At 36.0% G+C, this 16,728-nt stretch overlaps 1 protein-coding gene across 1 annotated transcript in view; it reads right to left on the minus strand.

The window, feature by feature from the left end:
• Positions 1–16,728, minus strand: part of sorcs2 (sortilin-related VPS10 domain containing receptor 2) — a 1,110,734-nt gene that overhangs the window by 735,554 nt on the left and 358,452 nt on the right. Inside the window, exon 2 of the mRNA XM_039751427.1 lies at positions 11,351–11,418. Within this exon, the coding sequence (XP_039607361.1) occupies positions 11,351–11,418 (68 nt within the window). The remainder of the gene's footprint in view (positions 1–11,350; positions 11,419–16,728) is intronic.

A 16,728-nucleotide genomic window follows, 5' to 3' on the forward strand; every position in this document is an offset into this window, starting at 1 on the left:
GTCTGATGGCTAAAATGCTTAATTTTGGTATCATCAAACCATAGAACTTTCTTCCATGTAACTTCGGACAAACTCATGTCATGTGCATTTTGCTCTTTGCCACTCACATAAAGCTGTCACAGGTTAAACACCCAAACAACAGTTGTTGTCTGCACAGTCTCTCCAACCAATCACATCTACTGGAGTACTTAATTCCTTCAGAGGTGTTACCGGTCTCTTGTTGGCATCCCTCATTTGTCTAATTCTTGCAAGATTACTCAATTTTTGAAGATTGCCTGCTCCAGGCAGATATACAGTTGTACCATACTCTCTCTATTTCTTAATGACTGATTTAACTAATTTAACTATTTTAACCTTAAGGATGCTGCTGCAATTGTGACCCACTGGGTTGGCCACTTTGAGCAACTGTTAGAGCTGAACCTCTTGCTAGGACGTTTGACATCTCTGGATCCACGGTTCTTGAGACTGATCCTCCAATTAGCTGTGGACCACATAGTCTCACTGAGATTGCACAGGTGGAGAACCAGCTGCAGGTAGGGAAAGCTACAGGGACCTTATTATCCAGGGTGAACTTCTTCAGGCTGGAGGTAAGACTGGCAATCTTTGTTTCAATTTGGGAGACTTACCTCATCATAACTGACTGGAAAAAATTACTTGTCATCCCTATCTGGAAAGGGAAGGGCAATCGCCTGGATTGCAGCAACTACAAGGGGATAACAGTGATCTTGGTGCCAGGTAAGGTCTTTGCAAGGGTCATGCTCAATGGGATCTGTGATCACTTGCACACCTACCAGAGAAATCATCCCGGCACTGAAGGTTTTCATGAAGTGCAAATGCGAATATCGGCAGAGTTTCTTTACAGTTTTTGTCAATTTTCATAAAGCGTTCGACACAGTTGATCAAGCTGGCCTGTGAGACTTCGCGGGATCTCCAAGAAGTTGCTGGATAAGATGGTCAGCTTGTACACTGGTACTATGAGTGTTGTGCAGAATGGAGAAAGAACCTCTGTGCTTTTCCCAGTTAATTCTGGGGTTCATCGGGGTGTCTTCTTGTTCCTACTCTGGTCAATGCTTGCATGGGCTGGATGTCAAGCAGGGTCATGGGGTGGCTGTGGGGCATCTACTGATGAAGAAAGATTCACTAATATTGACTTTGCCGACAATGCTGTGATCTTTGCAGAGTCAATAGAGGTTCTGATCAGGGCTCTCGATAGACTGAGCAAGGGGTCTGAGTGTCTGGGCTTGCAAGTATCCAAGATAAAAACCAAGGTGATGCCCGCATAACACTTGGCTGCGGCAGATAGATAGTCATTTCCAGGGGGTAGGACTGAACCACGTGTCTGCCTGGTGGGCTGCCAACCAGGATCACAAGCTGTTTCATCATGTGATGGGTGCAGCAACACGCTGCAGCAATGCATACTCCCCAGCCTGACCTGACTTGATCTCTTTTAACTGGACTTCAGGGGGTATTCTGTGATTTGGATATTTTCTTGTCTCCATCCTGTGACTTCTGCTTTTCAATCTTCTTTTTACCGTGTTACTTGAAGTGTTTGTTTTGTCTTCACTGTTTAGGTTTGGCCATGAAACTGACTCAACACAATCCAGCTTAGGGACATTAATACTACAATCAATTGAAAATAAAATGCTATACAATGCTATTTTAAGACGTAAACTTTTTTATAGCTGCTGTAGCCTGTCTATTTCATGACAAACATGCTCAAATGGATTGTAAACTGGCAAATGCACTGAAGAAAAAATCAGTTGAAAGTTCTTGGAGGTATTTTTGGACCTTCCTGATCTTGTGGCATTGGGCATTAGCTACAGAAAGAAAAGTGCAACTGGCAGATTGAAATCCAGCTTTAATTATCACATACATTGGAATACCTACAATGTATAGTGTAGCTGTTCTATGGTATACAAATGCTTCTCTGTTCATATTAAAGAACCCAATGTAGACCAAAAAATAAACTGCAATGTTACACATTCACTAGCAGGCTGCATTTTGACACATTACAGATACATTCATTGCCCACCCATAAGCATGAATATGCAGAACATGGGATGTGTTATTACAGTCCTCTAGTGTCCAATTTGTGTTTGTTTGTCATTATAATAAGATCTTGCTTTTTGCTAATAAAAATGGACCCCTTTTGAGTTGTTGGCTACAGTGCTACATGCAGTGTGGTCCACAGAAGTAGGTCGGCTGACTATAGCCTTTGGTATTCTTTACAAGTCACGTCAGCCTCCATTGGCACCTTTCCTCAATGACCTATTTTTAAGCAAAAGGCTCTTCAAAACTGAATGGTGTTTGCTAGCTGACCCAATCTCAACACTTGTAACATTGCTATAAAAGAATATCCCATCTAGTTTGTATATCCCCCAAATTAATACTGTATGACTCTGTGCCATGATTTTGAGTATTTTTGCCACAAAGTAAAATGTTCTCATAGACCTTGAATAATGGAGATTTCAGTCTGTGTCATGTAAATTATGTTTTTGCTTTCATTTGCATTTTTAAAATTTTAAAGAGTATTTCAAATAATAGTTAGGGCTCTGTCTCTGTTTAAACATTTTCCCTTCTTTTCTATGGAGTGTTTCAGCCTTAATATTGTTTTTCAACAAATTTTGTCACGTCTCTTGTTCTTCCACTGTGCCTATCTTACGTGAAAGATGTATAGGCACCAACTATTTTATTATTTTCACTTAGCTCTGTTTGTACTGTATAACTCCATTGATATCACTGTCTTAAGATAATACAGTTCCTTTTTTTTTGGAAATTTTATTAATTTTATTGCAATCATTCCATTCAAATCAATCAATTTTTACAAAAAGTAGGATTAAGAACAAGTCGACCCCCACCCCTGAGAGAGAGAGCATGGCCAACGGAGTGAAACTTAAGGCTTGTAAACATACCTAAATTGATGAGTTTGATAAGGCAATAGAGATGAAAGGAGAAGAAAAAGAAATGCAGAAATAATTGCTTCCTCTGTGCTTTAAGAACTTATTCTAAAATCTTATTGATTAGATCCTGCCATGTTTTGAAAAAAATCTGTACAGATCCTCTAACTGATTTTTTCCAATTTCAAATAGTATAAAACATCAGTTTCCCACTGACTTAAAACAGGTGAGTGAGGATTCTTCCAGTTTACCAAAATCAGTCTGCGTGCCAAAAGTGTAGTGAATGCAATCACAGTTTGTTTGTCCTTCACTTTAAACCCATCTGGAAGAACCCCAAACACAGCTGCTAATGGGTTAGGAGGGATTGTGAGACCAAGGCTGTCTGAAAGGTAATTAAACATTTTGGTCCAGAATGAGGTTCATTTGGTGCAGGCCCAGAACATGTGACCCAGTGAGGCTGGGACTTGATTGCAGCGTTCGCAGGTTGGATCTTGCCCAGAAAACATTTTGGAGAGTTTTAGTCGAGACAGATGTGCTCGATATATAATTTTGAGTTGTATAATTGTATGCTTTGTGCATATGGAGCTCGAGTGAATTCTCTGCATTGCTATTTTCCACTCCTTTTCTGATATATTAATTAAGATCTGTTTCCCAGTGTCCTCTTGGATCTTTGAAAGGGAGGGACATAAAATAATTTTATATATTGCAGAGATGGTGTCTGAGTCCTTGAGACTGAGCAATATTTTTTCCAGCATGGACAAGGGTGCAAGATGAGGCAAAAATACAGTTCCTTTTAAGAGTAACTAGCAAAGAGTGTTTTCTAAATAAAAACATTTGCAGAACCTGCAAAAATTAAAATTCTTATGTTCATGCTATGTCATCATCCAGTTACTGTGATTGGAGGTTAAATTCTGAAGTTAGAGCTTTTTCCCTTTGAGGTGTAAAAACTCTTCAAAATAATTGATTTTGTTTTGGCCTTGAATTTATTTTTCAGGTTTTCAGAATTGGTTTTGTGAAGCATGTACTTACGTTGTTTTTGTGTGTTATAGTCAGTATAAGCATGTTTTTGCACTACTTTGAAAGACTTATGCATATATGCCTTTTGTTGAATTTTTAGTTTACATTTACTACAAGTCAGTACATTTCTCATTACTTCACTGATAGAATTCATTCTTCACTGAGTGCAAAAAGCTGGTCAAGGTCAATCACAATAATTTATAAAAATCTGTGGGACCCAACAACGATACATCGGTTTTTCATTTTTGCTTCAAGTGATGTCAGTGTGATTTTTTTTCTTTTTTTATCTTTTTAGTACATTATACAGATATATAAATTGTTGTTCAAATATGCTTTCAGTAAAAGTGAGCCACAATATGCAGTACAAAGTAGAAAAATGTAAATTATTCACCTGTGCATTTGAATGTTTTGGATGTTAATTTCTGGTAAGGGGGAAGAGCATTTCCTAATCTAATGTATGAAATTTGTAAGGTCAGGTCTTTAGATACTGATAGAAGAAGGAACGAAAAGAAGCCACCAGGTGGATGACAATAAGGATCACTGGAAAAGATCTAAGGATCCTGGAAAAACCACAAAAGAGTTCTAAGCCATCTGCTAAGGTAGTATGAAGGAGGTAGTCTAACACACAGAGTGATGCAGTGAGTCAAGTGATTCAAACATAGAGACACATGCTGCATGTATGCAAAGCCTGGTGCATGTCCAGAGTCACTACAGTATATACAGTACCTTCATCTTTCCTCTATAGAAGGGGAGGAAAATGCAGCTTGTCCAAATGTAGTTTGTGCACGTTTGTTACTGACTTCTGTGTGCTTTATGAAATGCTGAATAGATGCCATCAGACATTTCCTTCGATGATAAGGTGAAGCTCTTAGGAATCAGCTGTCTCTTTCAATTCTGATTAAGGTGCATCTCCCTTTCCCAGGATCTGGAAACAGTAATTTCATTTTGTGACATTCAGCACCAGCCTGGACATGAAGGCATGTTTTTAAAAGATGTTCCTGTCAGATCAAAGTAACTGGAGGCAGTTGCCTTAATTTCTATCTCAAAGACTAGGCGATCCAGATAACTATGGCATATAATCCTGAGACGCACATATATCTCGGCCACTAAGTGTCAAAACTAAAATGCAAAACAAGACAAACACAAACAAAAAATATGGTGCCATCTTATTTACTAATTTTCATATGGTTCCATTTTTTTTTCTCTTTCAAGTGCCATTTTGTCATGTCCTGAAATAGCATTAACTAGGGTCAAGCAGTATGACAAAAATCCTGAAATTCGTAACACCACAAATAATACCAGAAGCCTAAAAATATACTGTAATGATTCATAAGTATGCCATACACAAAATTCAAGTATACAAATATCTGTGGGGGCACATATAGATTTCATCTACAAGTTCAACAAAGAATTTATCTACTAGCAAAATTAAAGTTATCTGAAGTGAGCAGTCAAACCCTGCTTCGTTGAGTTACCAGCAAAACAAAGCATTGATGCAGTGTGAAATTACAGTTTGGCCTAACTCAATGTAGTTGATCTGAAGATAAAATAGCTCAATCATCAAAATGTGTACTCTGGCAAACCAACAGAGAAGGTCCTCAAAATCTCACATCACAGACCTCTTAGACTAGCTTTCAATATTATTTTAGAATCTTCTGATAACATTTGTGACTAACTCTTAAAGGAAAGGTCAAAATCTTAGAAACTCTCCCAAACACAAAAGGAAAAACAGATTTGTTAATTTCATTTAATTTAATTTAGTAATGAATAATTAATGTAAACAAGACATCAACAATATTTAAACAGAGGAACAGCAAATTATTCATAAAACAAAATTAATAATCCAACAAAGAGAGAGAGAAAAACAATGGATGATAACAAAAGGACCAAAGAAATACACAAACAGTAATTTAAAAGGAGAAACCAAAACTCATATTCTAATGGCCTGTAATCTTATTCCAATGTGTTTAAATAAAATGATTTAAACTAAGCAAATCAAATACCACATTTTTATTCATAAACATAATGATGTAATTAAGGTTACTGTGGATTTGGCCCTGGGATTTGTACCTATGCTTCTGTTAGTTTTTGTACAATGCCATTTATATTATTCTAGTTCTTTGCTAGTTTAATTTATTCCTCTATGTGTCCTGCAGATTATACAGTATTATGCACTTTGATGGTAAAGGTGATTTATTTAATTTCCTTGAAGCACCTGGGGCCTCATGTATAAACAGTGCATATGCACAAAAATATTGTGTATGCCCATTTCCACGTTCATAACACGATGTATAAAAACTAAACTTGGTGTAAAGCCAAGCAAAATCTCTTGCCAGCTTAATCCATTGCGTACGCAAGTTTTCGGCTTGGTTGTGCAAACTGGTGGCACCCAGCAACCATCCAGTGCTACCGTTCCTGTGGGGTTTTCCTTTCTTTTTTAGATCCACATCCCTGGCACAGCCTTATCAAATACACTGAAATTAACCACAGTATCGTTTATAAATTTAAGGCATCTGATTGTAATCAACCTGTAACAATATAATGGTCCATGGAATGGTCAAACTATTCCAAATACCATAGCTGCTTTAGCATTGTTACTCTCAGTGTACCACTCAGAGTATTTTAACCCACTGTATCTGCATGTGGAATCACAGGTATACAGCAGTTGATTGGAAAGAGGATTATCGGAATACAGCATCGAGCACACGCTGCATCAGCCGATGCGCACAGTCTATTTCAACTTTACCCATACGGCAAACACTTCAGAGCCATTCCTTTAGGGACCTCTCGGTTCAGAAACAGTTTCATCTAAAGAGCTCTAAACGCACTCAATCAGTCCATCAAGTGCCCCTTGTAGAACTGTTTGTACTTACTGTATAAGTACAATCACCTCACTATAAACTTGCACTACAGCTGGAATATTGCACAACCTGAGCCACTTTATGAACCTTTTGCACTATCTGCACTATATGTACATGTATATTGTAGTTATGCTCTCATATCATAAATGTTTCAATGTTTTTTTATCATATTATTATTATTGTTATTAGTAGTAGTAGTGTTATTTTATCATTTTATATGAAAATATGTTTATGGAGGATTTGCATATTGAATCTCATTGTACCATAAAATAAAAATAAAAGATTTCAATTCAATTCAGTACAAGAGAGCACAGATTTACAGATGATAACGACTGGCTTATAAGTTGATTTAAATTTTCTAGCGCTATCTTCTTGGAGCTCTTGATATCATTTTTAAGATGAAATGCAGTAAAGTATGTTTATTACATTATACAGGTACATTTTTAACTTAATTTAAATAATGCATGCTGTAAATAATTAAACGTGTGGGCACGGTGGAGCAGCAGTAACGATGAGCTGGCACCCTATTCAATGATTGTTCCTGTTTTGCACTGTATGTTTGCTGGGAGTGGCACGACCCTGGATGGACAGATAGATGAAATAATTAAACATTTACTACAAAGATATTTCAATGTTCCTTAAAAGTTCTGAACAATCAACTTTCTAAGCTTACAGATGGCTTGACATTTATTACAGAGCTGATTGTGTGGCGATTGATTACTTGGAGAAAGAAAAGGAAGGGCAGGAATTGGGGGTTAGAACATTTGAAAGAGACAGTACTGCTGGAATAAATTATTTCATCAAGGGTTGCACATAGTGCAGCAACCAACTTGCGGGAAGCAGGAACAATCTTTGGACGGGGCGTCAGCTCATCACTACCACTGCGCCACCGTGTCCCAATGCTTAATTCATGCTTTAATTAATTTCATCATGAAAATGATATTAAGTGTATATCTTTATATTTAAATTGTTCAGAGAGCTATAATATCATGAATGTAATGTATTCTGTGTCCTGTCAGTGTAAGAGAAAGCCCATTTAAGAAGCACGTATGATTCACACACATAGAGTACATAGATGAGCACATAGAAGAACACATAGAATACAAAGTTACTGAAATCTAACAAGCTACTTTAGTTATGATGGGATTTTTAGAAACTAGTAAGTTAAACAATTTTAAGATGAAGTTTATGACAACCTGAAATTAAAGTTGACATTTCAACCTTTTTTCCACTGTGTCCATTTTATTTTTCTTTTCTCTGTACCCTAATAAGCTTCCATATGACATTCAGTGAATTACGACTCGCATTTGCACGGCGACTTTGATATCTGACCACTTCTTTCTAATTTCGGGCACTGTGCGACTTTCTGAACTTGAACTTTCGAGTTTCTCCGCCACTCTATGTCATTCGATCAACTTCCTTTTGTTGTTTATACCACTGCTTAAGCCCACAAATAGTAAATATTTTCCTTGCCTCCACTTGGTATTCACTGAAATTCTTCTTTTTCCCCATGCTTTTGCCATTGTCATTTCACAGAATGCTGAACTTAAGGGGCTATTTATAATGATTTGCATTTTCAAAGAGGCGTAATTCTGGGAGGAGTTGGGGTGGGGTGACAGGCGGCTGCATGTGTGTTACATTTCATGCTGACTGGGATTTATGTAGTGGAAGAATGTGGAAGTTGGCATACGCCCAGATTTATTCATCTGAATATTTTAGTGCATATGCACATTTCTGGTTTTGTCTGTATGCCATGTTTTAGTGTGAATTCTATGTGCAGCATTATATATGAGGCCCCTTCTGAGTATATAATGTTCTTTAAGCTACTATATCTTTGCAGTATCATTAATTTTTAAAGTTTCTTATCTGTCTTCTATATTGCCTTTTGCTTTTGTGAATTCTTTTGTGGTCTTTGACCTTCAGGTTTGCCTTTTTTAGTTATTCTTCTTTTGGCATTGTAATTATGTTTTTGATTTTTGGATTTGAAATTTTTAATTTTATTCTCTAGGCTTTGTATTTTTGTTTTTTAAACTTAGTTCTTTTTTCCCTTTTTTTCATTTTGTATATTGTTTAGAATGTTACACTCTTTGGTTCTTGATTTTGAAATTTGTATTTTTGAATTTGAAACTTTTTGAATTCTTCTTTTTTTTCTAAGTTGCTCAGTCTTAAACTTCACCAAAGTTTATGAAAACTAGATAGCAATTTAACGATACAGTCATGAGCTTGATGTGACTTAATATTAGTGTTTTTTCTTGCTAGAATAATTGTGGATATCAGAATTAAGTGCAATTAGTTGAAATTTGTGTAGAGAGAAAAAAAATATTACCTCCAAATGCAAAACCTAAATATAACACATCTAATAATTCACTCTATATTCCCAGAGTTAGTGAGATTTCTCTACATATAGCCTATAATTTAATGTACTCAGTACAGCTCAGTACTTTCAATATTAATTTATTTACTAAATCAAAACCACCAATATTCCTGCGACTGCCTGAGACAGCAAAAAATTTAAATCTTTTTTGTTTTTTTCTAATGCATTGCAGGTGCAATTCTTGCATTCCTCACTTGAACTTCTATTGCCTGTTTGGTTCTGACTTTACTAGATCTTTATCTTTTCTTTAAAATTCAATACAATCACCCTTAAAATAGCCTGTAGAGCCAGAATAAGGCACTAGTGTAAATAATCATGTTTCCAACATTCATCTCCAGCCAGACAAGAATATACAAACTGCACTCAACTTTTCTTGATTATTTTGCTATACATCTCATCTGCTTTTGAATAACTTTCTTTTATACTTTGTGGGAATAGAGGAGTAAAGACCCTGTGATATACATTAAGCAATGTACAGTATATATGTATTTCACTGAGGTAAACCATTAAATGACCAATAGAGCTGGGTATTGGCACTGATGTCCCAATTCAATTTGATTCGATTCTGATTCACAATGCCCTGATTCGATTCAATATTGATTTTATCCTGACTGAAATAGCATGCTCTGATATATTTGAAGTGGTGGTTATTATAAACTAATCAAATATTGCTTCTTAAATAATAAATGTTATTCAATAACCTATTCATGTGTTACAAAACTCCATGTAGACACCCTTCAACTAAATTGTTAGCTAAATTTACTCCCCTACTGGACATTTAAAATAATCTTGAATTAGTCAAAATTAAAGATATAGTGGGAAGATTTGTGTCTTTTTATAATTCTACAAGTTACACATATCTTCAGCATATCTTATAGCAGTCACGTTAATCAGTCTTGAAGATGTAACCTGACAGTCCTAAGACATAAAGGAAAACTTTTAAAATGAGGATTTAGAGCTAATACTTGACAGCTGCACTGAATGAATGGTAAAGTGTAACGAAATCTTCCAGGGGTTTGCTAAATGCAGTGCTTAGCACACCTGTAACATATTTCACTGCAAATCACCCATACAGCTCCACTTATGCTAGATACTACAGGACAGTTTAAGTGATCAAGTTCAGTTTGCTTTCTTAACCACCTATGTTTTGATACTGTGACATCTCTTGCGATTCATATATCCATGCTCATTAACACTTGTGGCAATGATCTTTATGTGTGTGTCGTCAATTAATCCAACATGAATGCAGCTTGCTTTAATACCACATCACATAGCAGTGGTGAGGAAATGTACAAACCTATGTATTATCTCACACTTTGTAAGAGAGTTTAAAGTTTGAAGCAAAATGTAAGAAGTGGTTCATTGTGACATTCCCAAATCTTTGCTAATGCAAAGCTGAATTTTTTCCGTGGCTAAAAAACGTAACATTACGTTTTCCATTCCATCTTTGTCAAATTAATGTCTCTTTATGAATTCATTGTTGTCTAGTGTTTCCAAAACATTATGTTTTTCCTGGAATATTTGTGCTAATCTCTGACTCAAACCTGTCTTCTGGCAGCTCGTGGTGAGTTAGGAAAACTCACAAGCTCTTCTAAATCCTGGTGAATTTAGGAGTAGTTTCGTAATTTAAGACGTTTATAAAATGCTATAAAATGCTATTATTCCTTCCACTAAGCATACAACCAAATTTGTCTCATTCTGTGATTTTTGAAGCAGTTACCACAAGAAAGAGAGAGACAGAGAATATAGTTTATATTCTAATACTGTATGATGCATATATTAATTTTCAAAAATATCCCACTATAATGCACTCACATTAAAAGAAAAAGAATTTAAAAATAAAGAAATAAATGATCACTTAATTTGATCTTAACTTTCACTGGCATGCTGAGCCTTCTCTTGTTATGGATATTTGATCAATTTATTGTGCTTTTTTCTGGTTTACAGAGGTACTCGTTATAGTTTACAGTGCTCAGGGGCAAATTCATGGTTGCCATTAATAGAAAAACAGTAAAATATTTCTTTATCATAGTGTATGGTAATATATTCATTCACACAACAAGTGAATGATCACAGAAACTCACTACTCTGATTTAATTTCTAATTGAGGAAATATTTGATACAATCTAATAAACAGTGTCTGAAAAGAAACCATCTTCCATATGCTGCCACTTTCAAGTTTATGAAAAAATAATTCTTACCGCCAAAGAGAACTTTCCAAAACCTTCCCTGTATCTGTATGGTAGTATTTAGTCAGGATAAGAATGACCTAAAAATGAAAAAAAAATATATATATATTAATATAGTGAGTTTTAGAAAGTTAAGAAAATCACCTTATTGTAGAAAATCAAAATATATCAAGGCTTACATATATACCTTATAAGAAATATGAAAGCAGTATTTTTATACAGGTTGCTCATTTTCTTTCTGTATTTGCTGTCATGTAGTTTCAAATAAATCAGATGTTTTGTTTTCATCTCCTTCATTGTTAACTGAACATTTTAATGTTTAGTTAACAGGAAATCTACGTTTGTATATATGCAACCAATGACATTGATTACTTTTTACCTTGATATGAGAAATATGATAATAAATGTTGTTAAGATTATCTTCTTTATTGTCACGGTTTAGCTTTTTAAAATATGAATAAGTGCTCTGAGCTTATACTGTATGAAGAGCACTACACAAAAATGAGCTGAACCGATGTAAAATATGGTATCATAATCGGTAGGAAAAAAATGATGCATGCCTTTAGAAAACAAACCCCTGTTAACTTCTGAGTATCAACTTAACCATTGGTTAAGCTCTTCTTGCTTACTCATATGATTAAATGTTTGTTCTCCCTTCAGTTACTACTGTAGGTTGTTAAAACCTATTCACTTTATGGAATTTCATACCACTTTGGGTTGGATTTCATACCAACCTTGGGCACAGTTACAGTTCATAGAAACAATTCAATTCATACTATTCATAGAAATTATTTATGCATCCTTCCATTCAGTTTTTAAACCCAATCGCTTAGGTGCAGGGATATGACAGGTTGATATCTACCTATGGTAAATAACATCTGGCACAGTAACTACCAATGAATAAGGTGTCAATGCTTTGCTAGGCACACACACATGCACATACACAGACGCATTCTTTGAAAGATGACAAATAATTTAATATTAATGTCTTCCCTGAGATGTCTTTTGCTCTCAGTTGAGCCAGAGGAAGCAACAGAAATACACCCTCAAGACCTACCTTACAAAAATAGCACTAACATTAGCTGGGAGACCCTTGCAATGGAATGTACTCTTTGCGACATAGATAAACAATGACAATGGAAAGAGAGGGAAGAAAACCCAGATTTCCAAACAGAACTGCAATCTGAGATCTCAAAGGTATCCTTGACAGGGATCATTCTGTTTTCAAGGGATGTCCGATGACGATTGAAGGTTAACATTTTTCTTCCTGTTTTTCATTTAATATCTTGCCTGATTCGAATTGTTGTGTGTTTACAGGTACAGCAGAAAGAGTAAATAATGCATTTTTCCCAAATGAGAAAATGATTTCCTCAATGGCTGAAAATGCCTTGCAAGAGAAGTAGCAAATTCAGAATTACTGGCTCCCACCCGAGAGATAATAAAAGCAAGGCAGAGATGGCAAATGATGACTTCAGAGATGTTTCAAAGATGGAACAAATGGATCTTAGTTAAAATTCAGGTCAATGTTAAGGAATATGCATTGTCTTATCATTTGGAGGTGATAGAAATAGTTGACAGAAATCAAAATAACTAAGCCAAGTATCCCAGGCTGAGCTGGCAATTATGCAAGAAGCAGATCTGTCTTTACATGATACTCAAGTGGGAACTACTCAAATTTACAAAAACTTTACGGCATACGGAAGCTACATGAATGGAAAAAATGTGAAATCATAAGACTAGTGTGCAGAAATCTGAATATATAATTGAAACGGACAATAGAAAAGAAAACAGCTCATGTAACTTTTTACACTACTTGTAAACTGCAACACGCACCAGCATGAGTTAACTTTAAAAAAGAGTCCACTAAATACATTGTCAGTTATAAGATTTTTACTTCTTCCTCTCTTCTTTACTTATTGGCGATAAAGCTATATACTCAGACAGCAATATTAAAGCTTAATGGCACATAAATTTGTCTTTCTTTCAGCAGAGCGGTGCTCTGTACCACTGGGAAATTAATAAAAAATGCATGGAGATGTGGAAAGAAACTAAATGTGAAACTAAACTGAAATTTAATAGATTTAGCATAGAGCTCTCATTTCCTGTGGTGCGCGTCAGGAGATTTCTATTATCTCTGGGTTTTTTAGCCAGCTAATTGATAACTGTCTATAAATACTTATTTTAAAGCTATCAATTTATCTGTTTGATGTTGCTTTTGATTTAAACCAAAAACCAACTTTTCATGAAACATTTGTCCAAAAACAACAGTAAATGAAAAAAAAATTAAGGAGCGCAATTAAAAAATAATAAATAAATTGACATCTTCCCAAATTAAACTGCAAAGATGCCAGGCCAGTTTTCAAAACAGTTTCAGGAGTAAAGCTCAAGCCTCTGCATTCACATTGCTGACAGACAGATGTGCTTGATTTGTTGCAGCTTAGCAGCTGCCGCAGCTGTTGTAAGAAGTCAGCATTGGATGGAATCCATTGTGGTCTGGACACTACCACTGCTCTACTTCACATTCCAAATGATTTGATACTGCATGCTCCAGTCATTCTCTGAAACCACAACATCCTCCTGAAGCAGTATGTTAGCTTGGCTTCTTCTCAATTTGTTCCTACTCCTTGATTTCTTCGAAGGAAATTAATTCTCTGCATTCTTCCTCCTGTGGTATTGCCCACGGTCTTGTGATTTTTCCTTTCTTTTTGTGACTATCTGCTTGCTTCCTATTAGCTACCTGTTTCTTAACAATATCTGTTTATACATGAAAATACGGATGCACCTTAACTATGAACAAGCTGACCGTCTGTCTCAGTGATGTGAAAGTGCTATTACTGGCAAAGTCTCATCAATCCACCCACTTATCTATTTTCTGAAACCACGTTTTCCATCCTAGGCTCATGACAGTATCGAGCTGAAGTTGCACTACTGCTTCACACAATAAAGTCATCATTTTCCAATTGTAAAAAATAACCTTTCCTATTTAGGCTCATGGATGACCAAAGCCTATTCTGGAAGCATCAGAAACAGGAACCAACACCAGATGTGGTATTAGTTAATCACAGGGCATAATAACATATGAACCCACATTCATTCAGTACACAGTTACCTATTCAACTAAAGTACACATTTGGAATGTGGGTGTTAAGTCAAAGTAGCCAGAAGGAAATGTTTAAATGAATAATCCAAGTTTTGAACCCAGCACTCTGAAGTTGTAAGGCATCAACACCAACTCAGTAAAATAGATCTGAAAGCCAATTCTTGGAAAAGTGCCAAAAGCAGGGAGGTCATTTAGAAAGTCTCTCAACCCAATGTGATGCTAAGGATACACAAAGTGCCAATTATGGGAATGGAATTTATTACAGACAAAAGCAAGTAACTGGAGGAAACAACACAGGGAGAAACCAGTGTCAGAGTAATAATAGATATATCAATCACCTAACACTTCTTGTTCTTTCTTTTCATAAGTTGTTGGGGAGTACTTGATCCACCCATGTGTATTCCCTAAATTCTACCTCAAGCACAGATTAAATCCCTGCAACTTCCTCTCCTATCTCAATCTCTCTTCCTCTGGGTCAGTAGCCACCCATCTATCTACTACTTCAGTGATTCAACTGTTCTCATAGGTCTGCATTACTCCAGTTTCTGATAGGAAGGTCTTTATAAAACTCCTCCTAAGGTCAAGCCTGGTCTGGTCTGATTAACTTTCAGGTTCAGGCCACCTCTGTTTTTACTTAGCACTTGAAACCAGAGATTCAACCAAAGCTCATCTGATAAATACACAGTGTTGTTATCAATGTAAGCAGAAATTTAGAAGAGTTCATATTAGATAATACATGTTATACCAATGACCCTACAGCAGTATTGTAAACTTTTAAGTGATGTTTTACTTGGTGTTTATACTTTCTATCATTATGATGGTGCCATCACCACATCACCATTTTGGATTTCTGTTTTGTTTGCAGGTAGCAACATTTTGTTCAACCTTCTTATGGGCACGAAATATATTTTTGTATAAAGATAATAAAAAGCACACTTGAATGAAGGGCAGTACAGTGTTAGCACTGCTGCCTTGCTGTAAGAAGACCAGGGTTCACATCCATGTCTGTGATGGTTTCCTCCTGGTGCTCTGGTTTCCTCCCACAGTCCCAAGACATGCAGGTCAGGTAGACTGGTGATTCTAAATTTTCCCTATCATGTAGCTGGAGTGTGTATATGTCTGTGTATGCCCTGTGATAGACTGGCACACTCCCCAGGGATTCTTCCTGGCTTGCGCCCATTGCTAGTGCCCCCAAGACACTGTTCTGAAAATGACTTGAATGAAAATAAGCAAACAATATAATAAAGAGTTACAAAAATAAGGGGGTAGGGCACCCCAAAGATAGTATACAAATTATAAAGGAGCAAAAGAAAAAAAAAACACAATAGTTTGTAACATACATCCATCCATTATCCAACCCGCTATATCCTAACTACAGGGTCACGGGTCTGCTGGAGCCAATCCCTGCCGACACAGGGCACAACATTCATAAAAGAAAGAGAGTGAGCTTACACTTTTACACAGGCAGTATACAAATGATAAGAAAAAAAATTAAATCCCAAGGAAAAAAAGGGAAACTTATTAACTACAATGAAATATAATGAATAAGAACAGAAACACTGAATATGAAGATATCTATGTGGAGACTAGTACTTCATAGGATATGAAATTGCTATATTGTAAAACAGAGCGTGAAACCTTAAAATACAGCTGGTTTAAATTATTAATAACTAGGGGGCTTTGCCCTCTGCTCGCTTTGCTCACCAACCCCCCCGCCTACACTACACACCAGCAACTTCACATCTCTGTTACTCACGTATGTGGATTTCAGTTTTACCAAACAACAAAACTTTTAATTCTCGCGGATAGGGCTCTTCATTGGGAAGAAACACTACTTTTCCCTGAATGGCAACATGAATTAGACGATCTACAAGTCTCCAACTTAAAGTTTAAATCCGAACAATATATTTAATCTCTTTTCGCTGTTCTGTTTATTTTACCGAGTAATAATTTCCGATTTGTTTACGCTAATGCGATCTTTACTATTCTTTTTTTTGAGACTTTCGAATTTTCGTACTTCCATTATCTCTAACCTGCTCTGCAAGTGTACTGCGCCAATGTTTTTGAATTCTTTACGATGTTTTGCTTTGTCATCTACTCTTTGTCTTTTGTTTCCAACCCCAGGCGTAGTTAAATCTCTTGGCACAATGACTCATCTCGCTGGACGTGAAAGTTCTCTGAGAAAATCACGTCTCATCTCCTTCCAAGATTTTTTTTTTATAATAGAGAGATATCTTTATTGTGGCTTACAGTTTATTGAAAAGAATACATCAATGTGTTAACTCACTGA

This window comes from Polypterus senegalus, chromosome 4 (assembly GCF_016835505.1).
Source record: "Polypterus senegalus isolate Bchr_013 chromosome 4, ASM1683550v1, whole genome shotgun sequence".
Lineage (NCBI taxonomy): Eukaryota > Metazoa > Chordata > Cladistia > Polypteriformes > Polypteridae > Polypterus > Polypterus senegalus.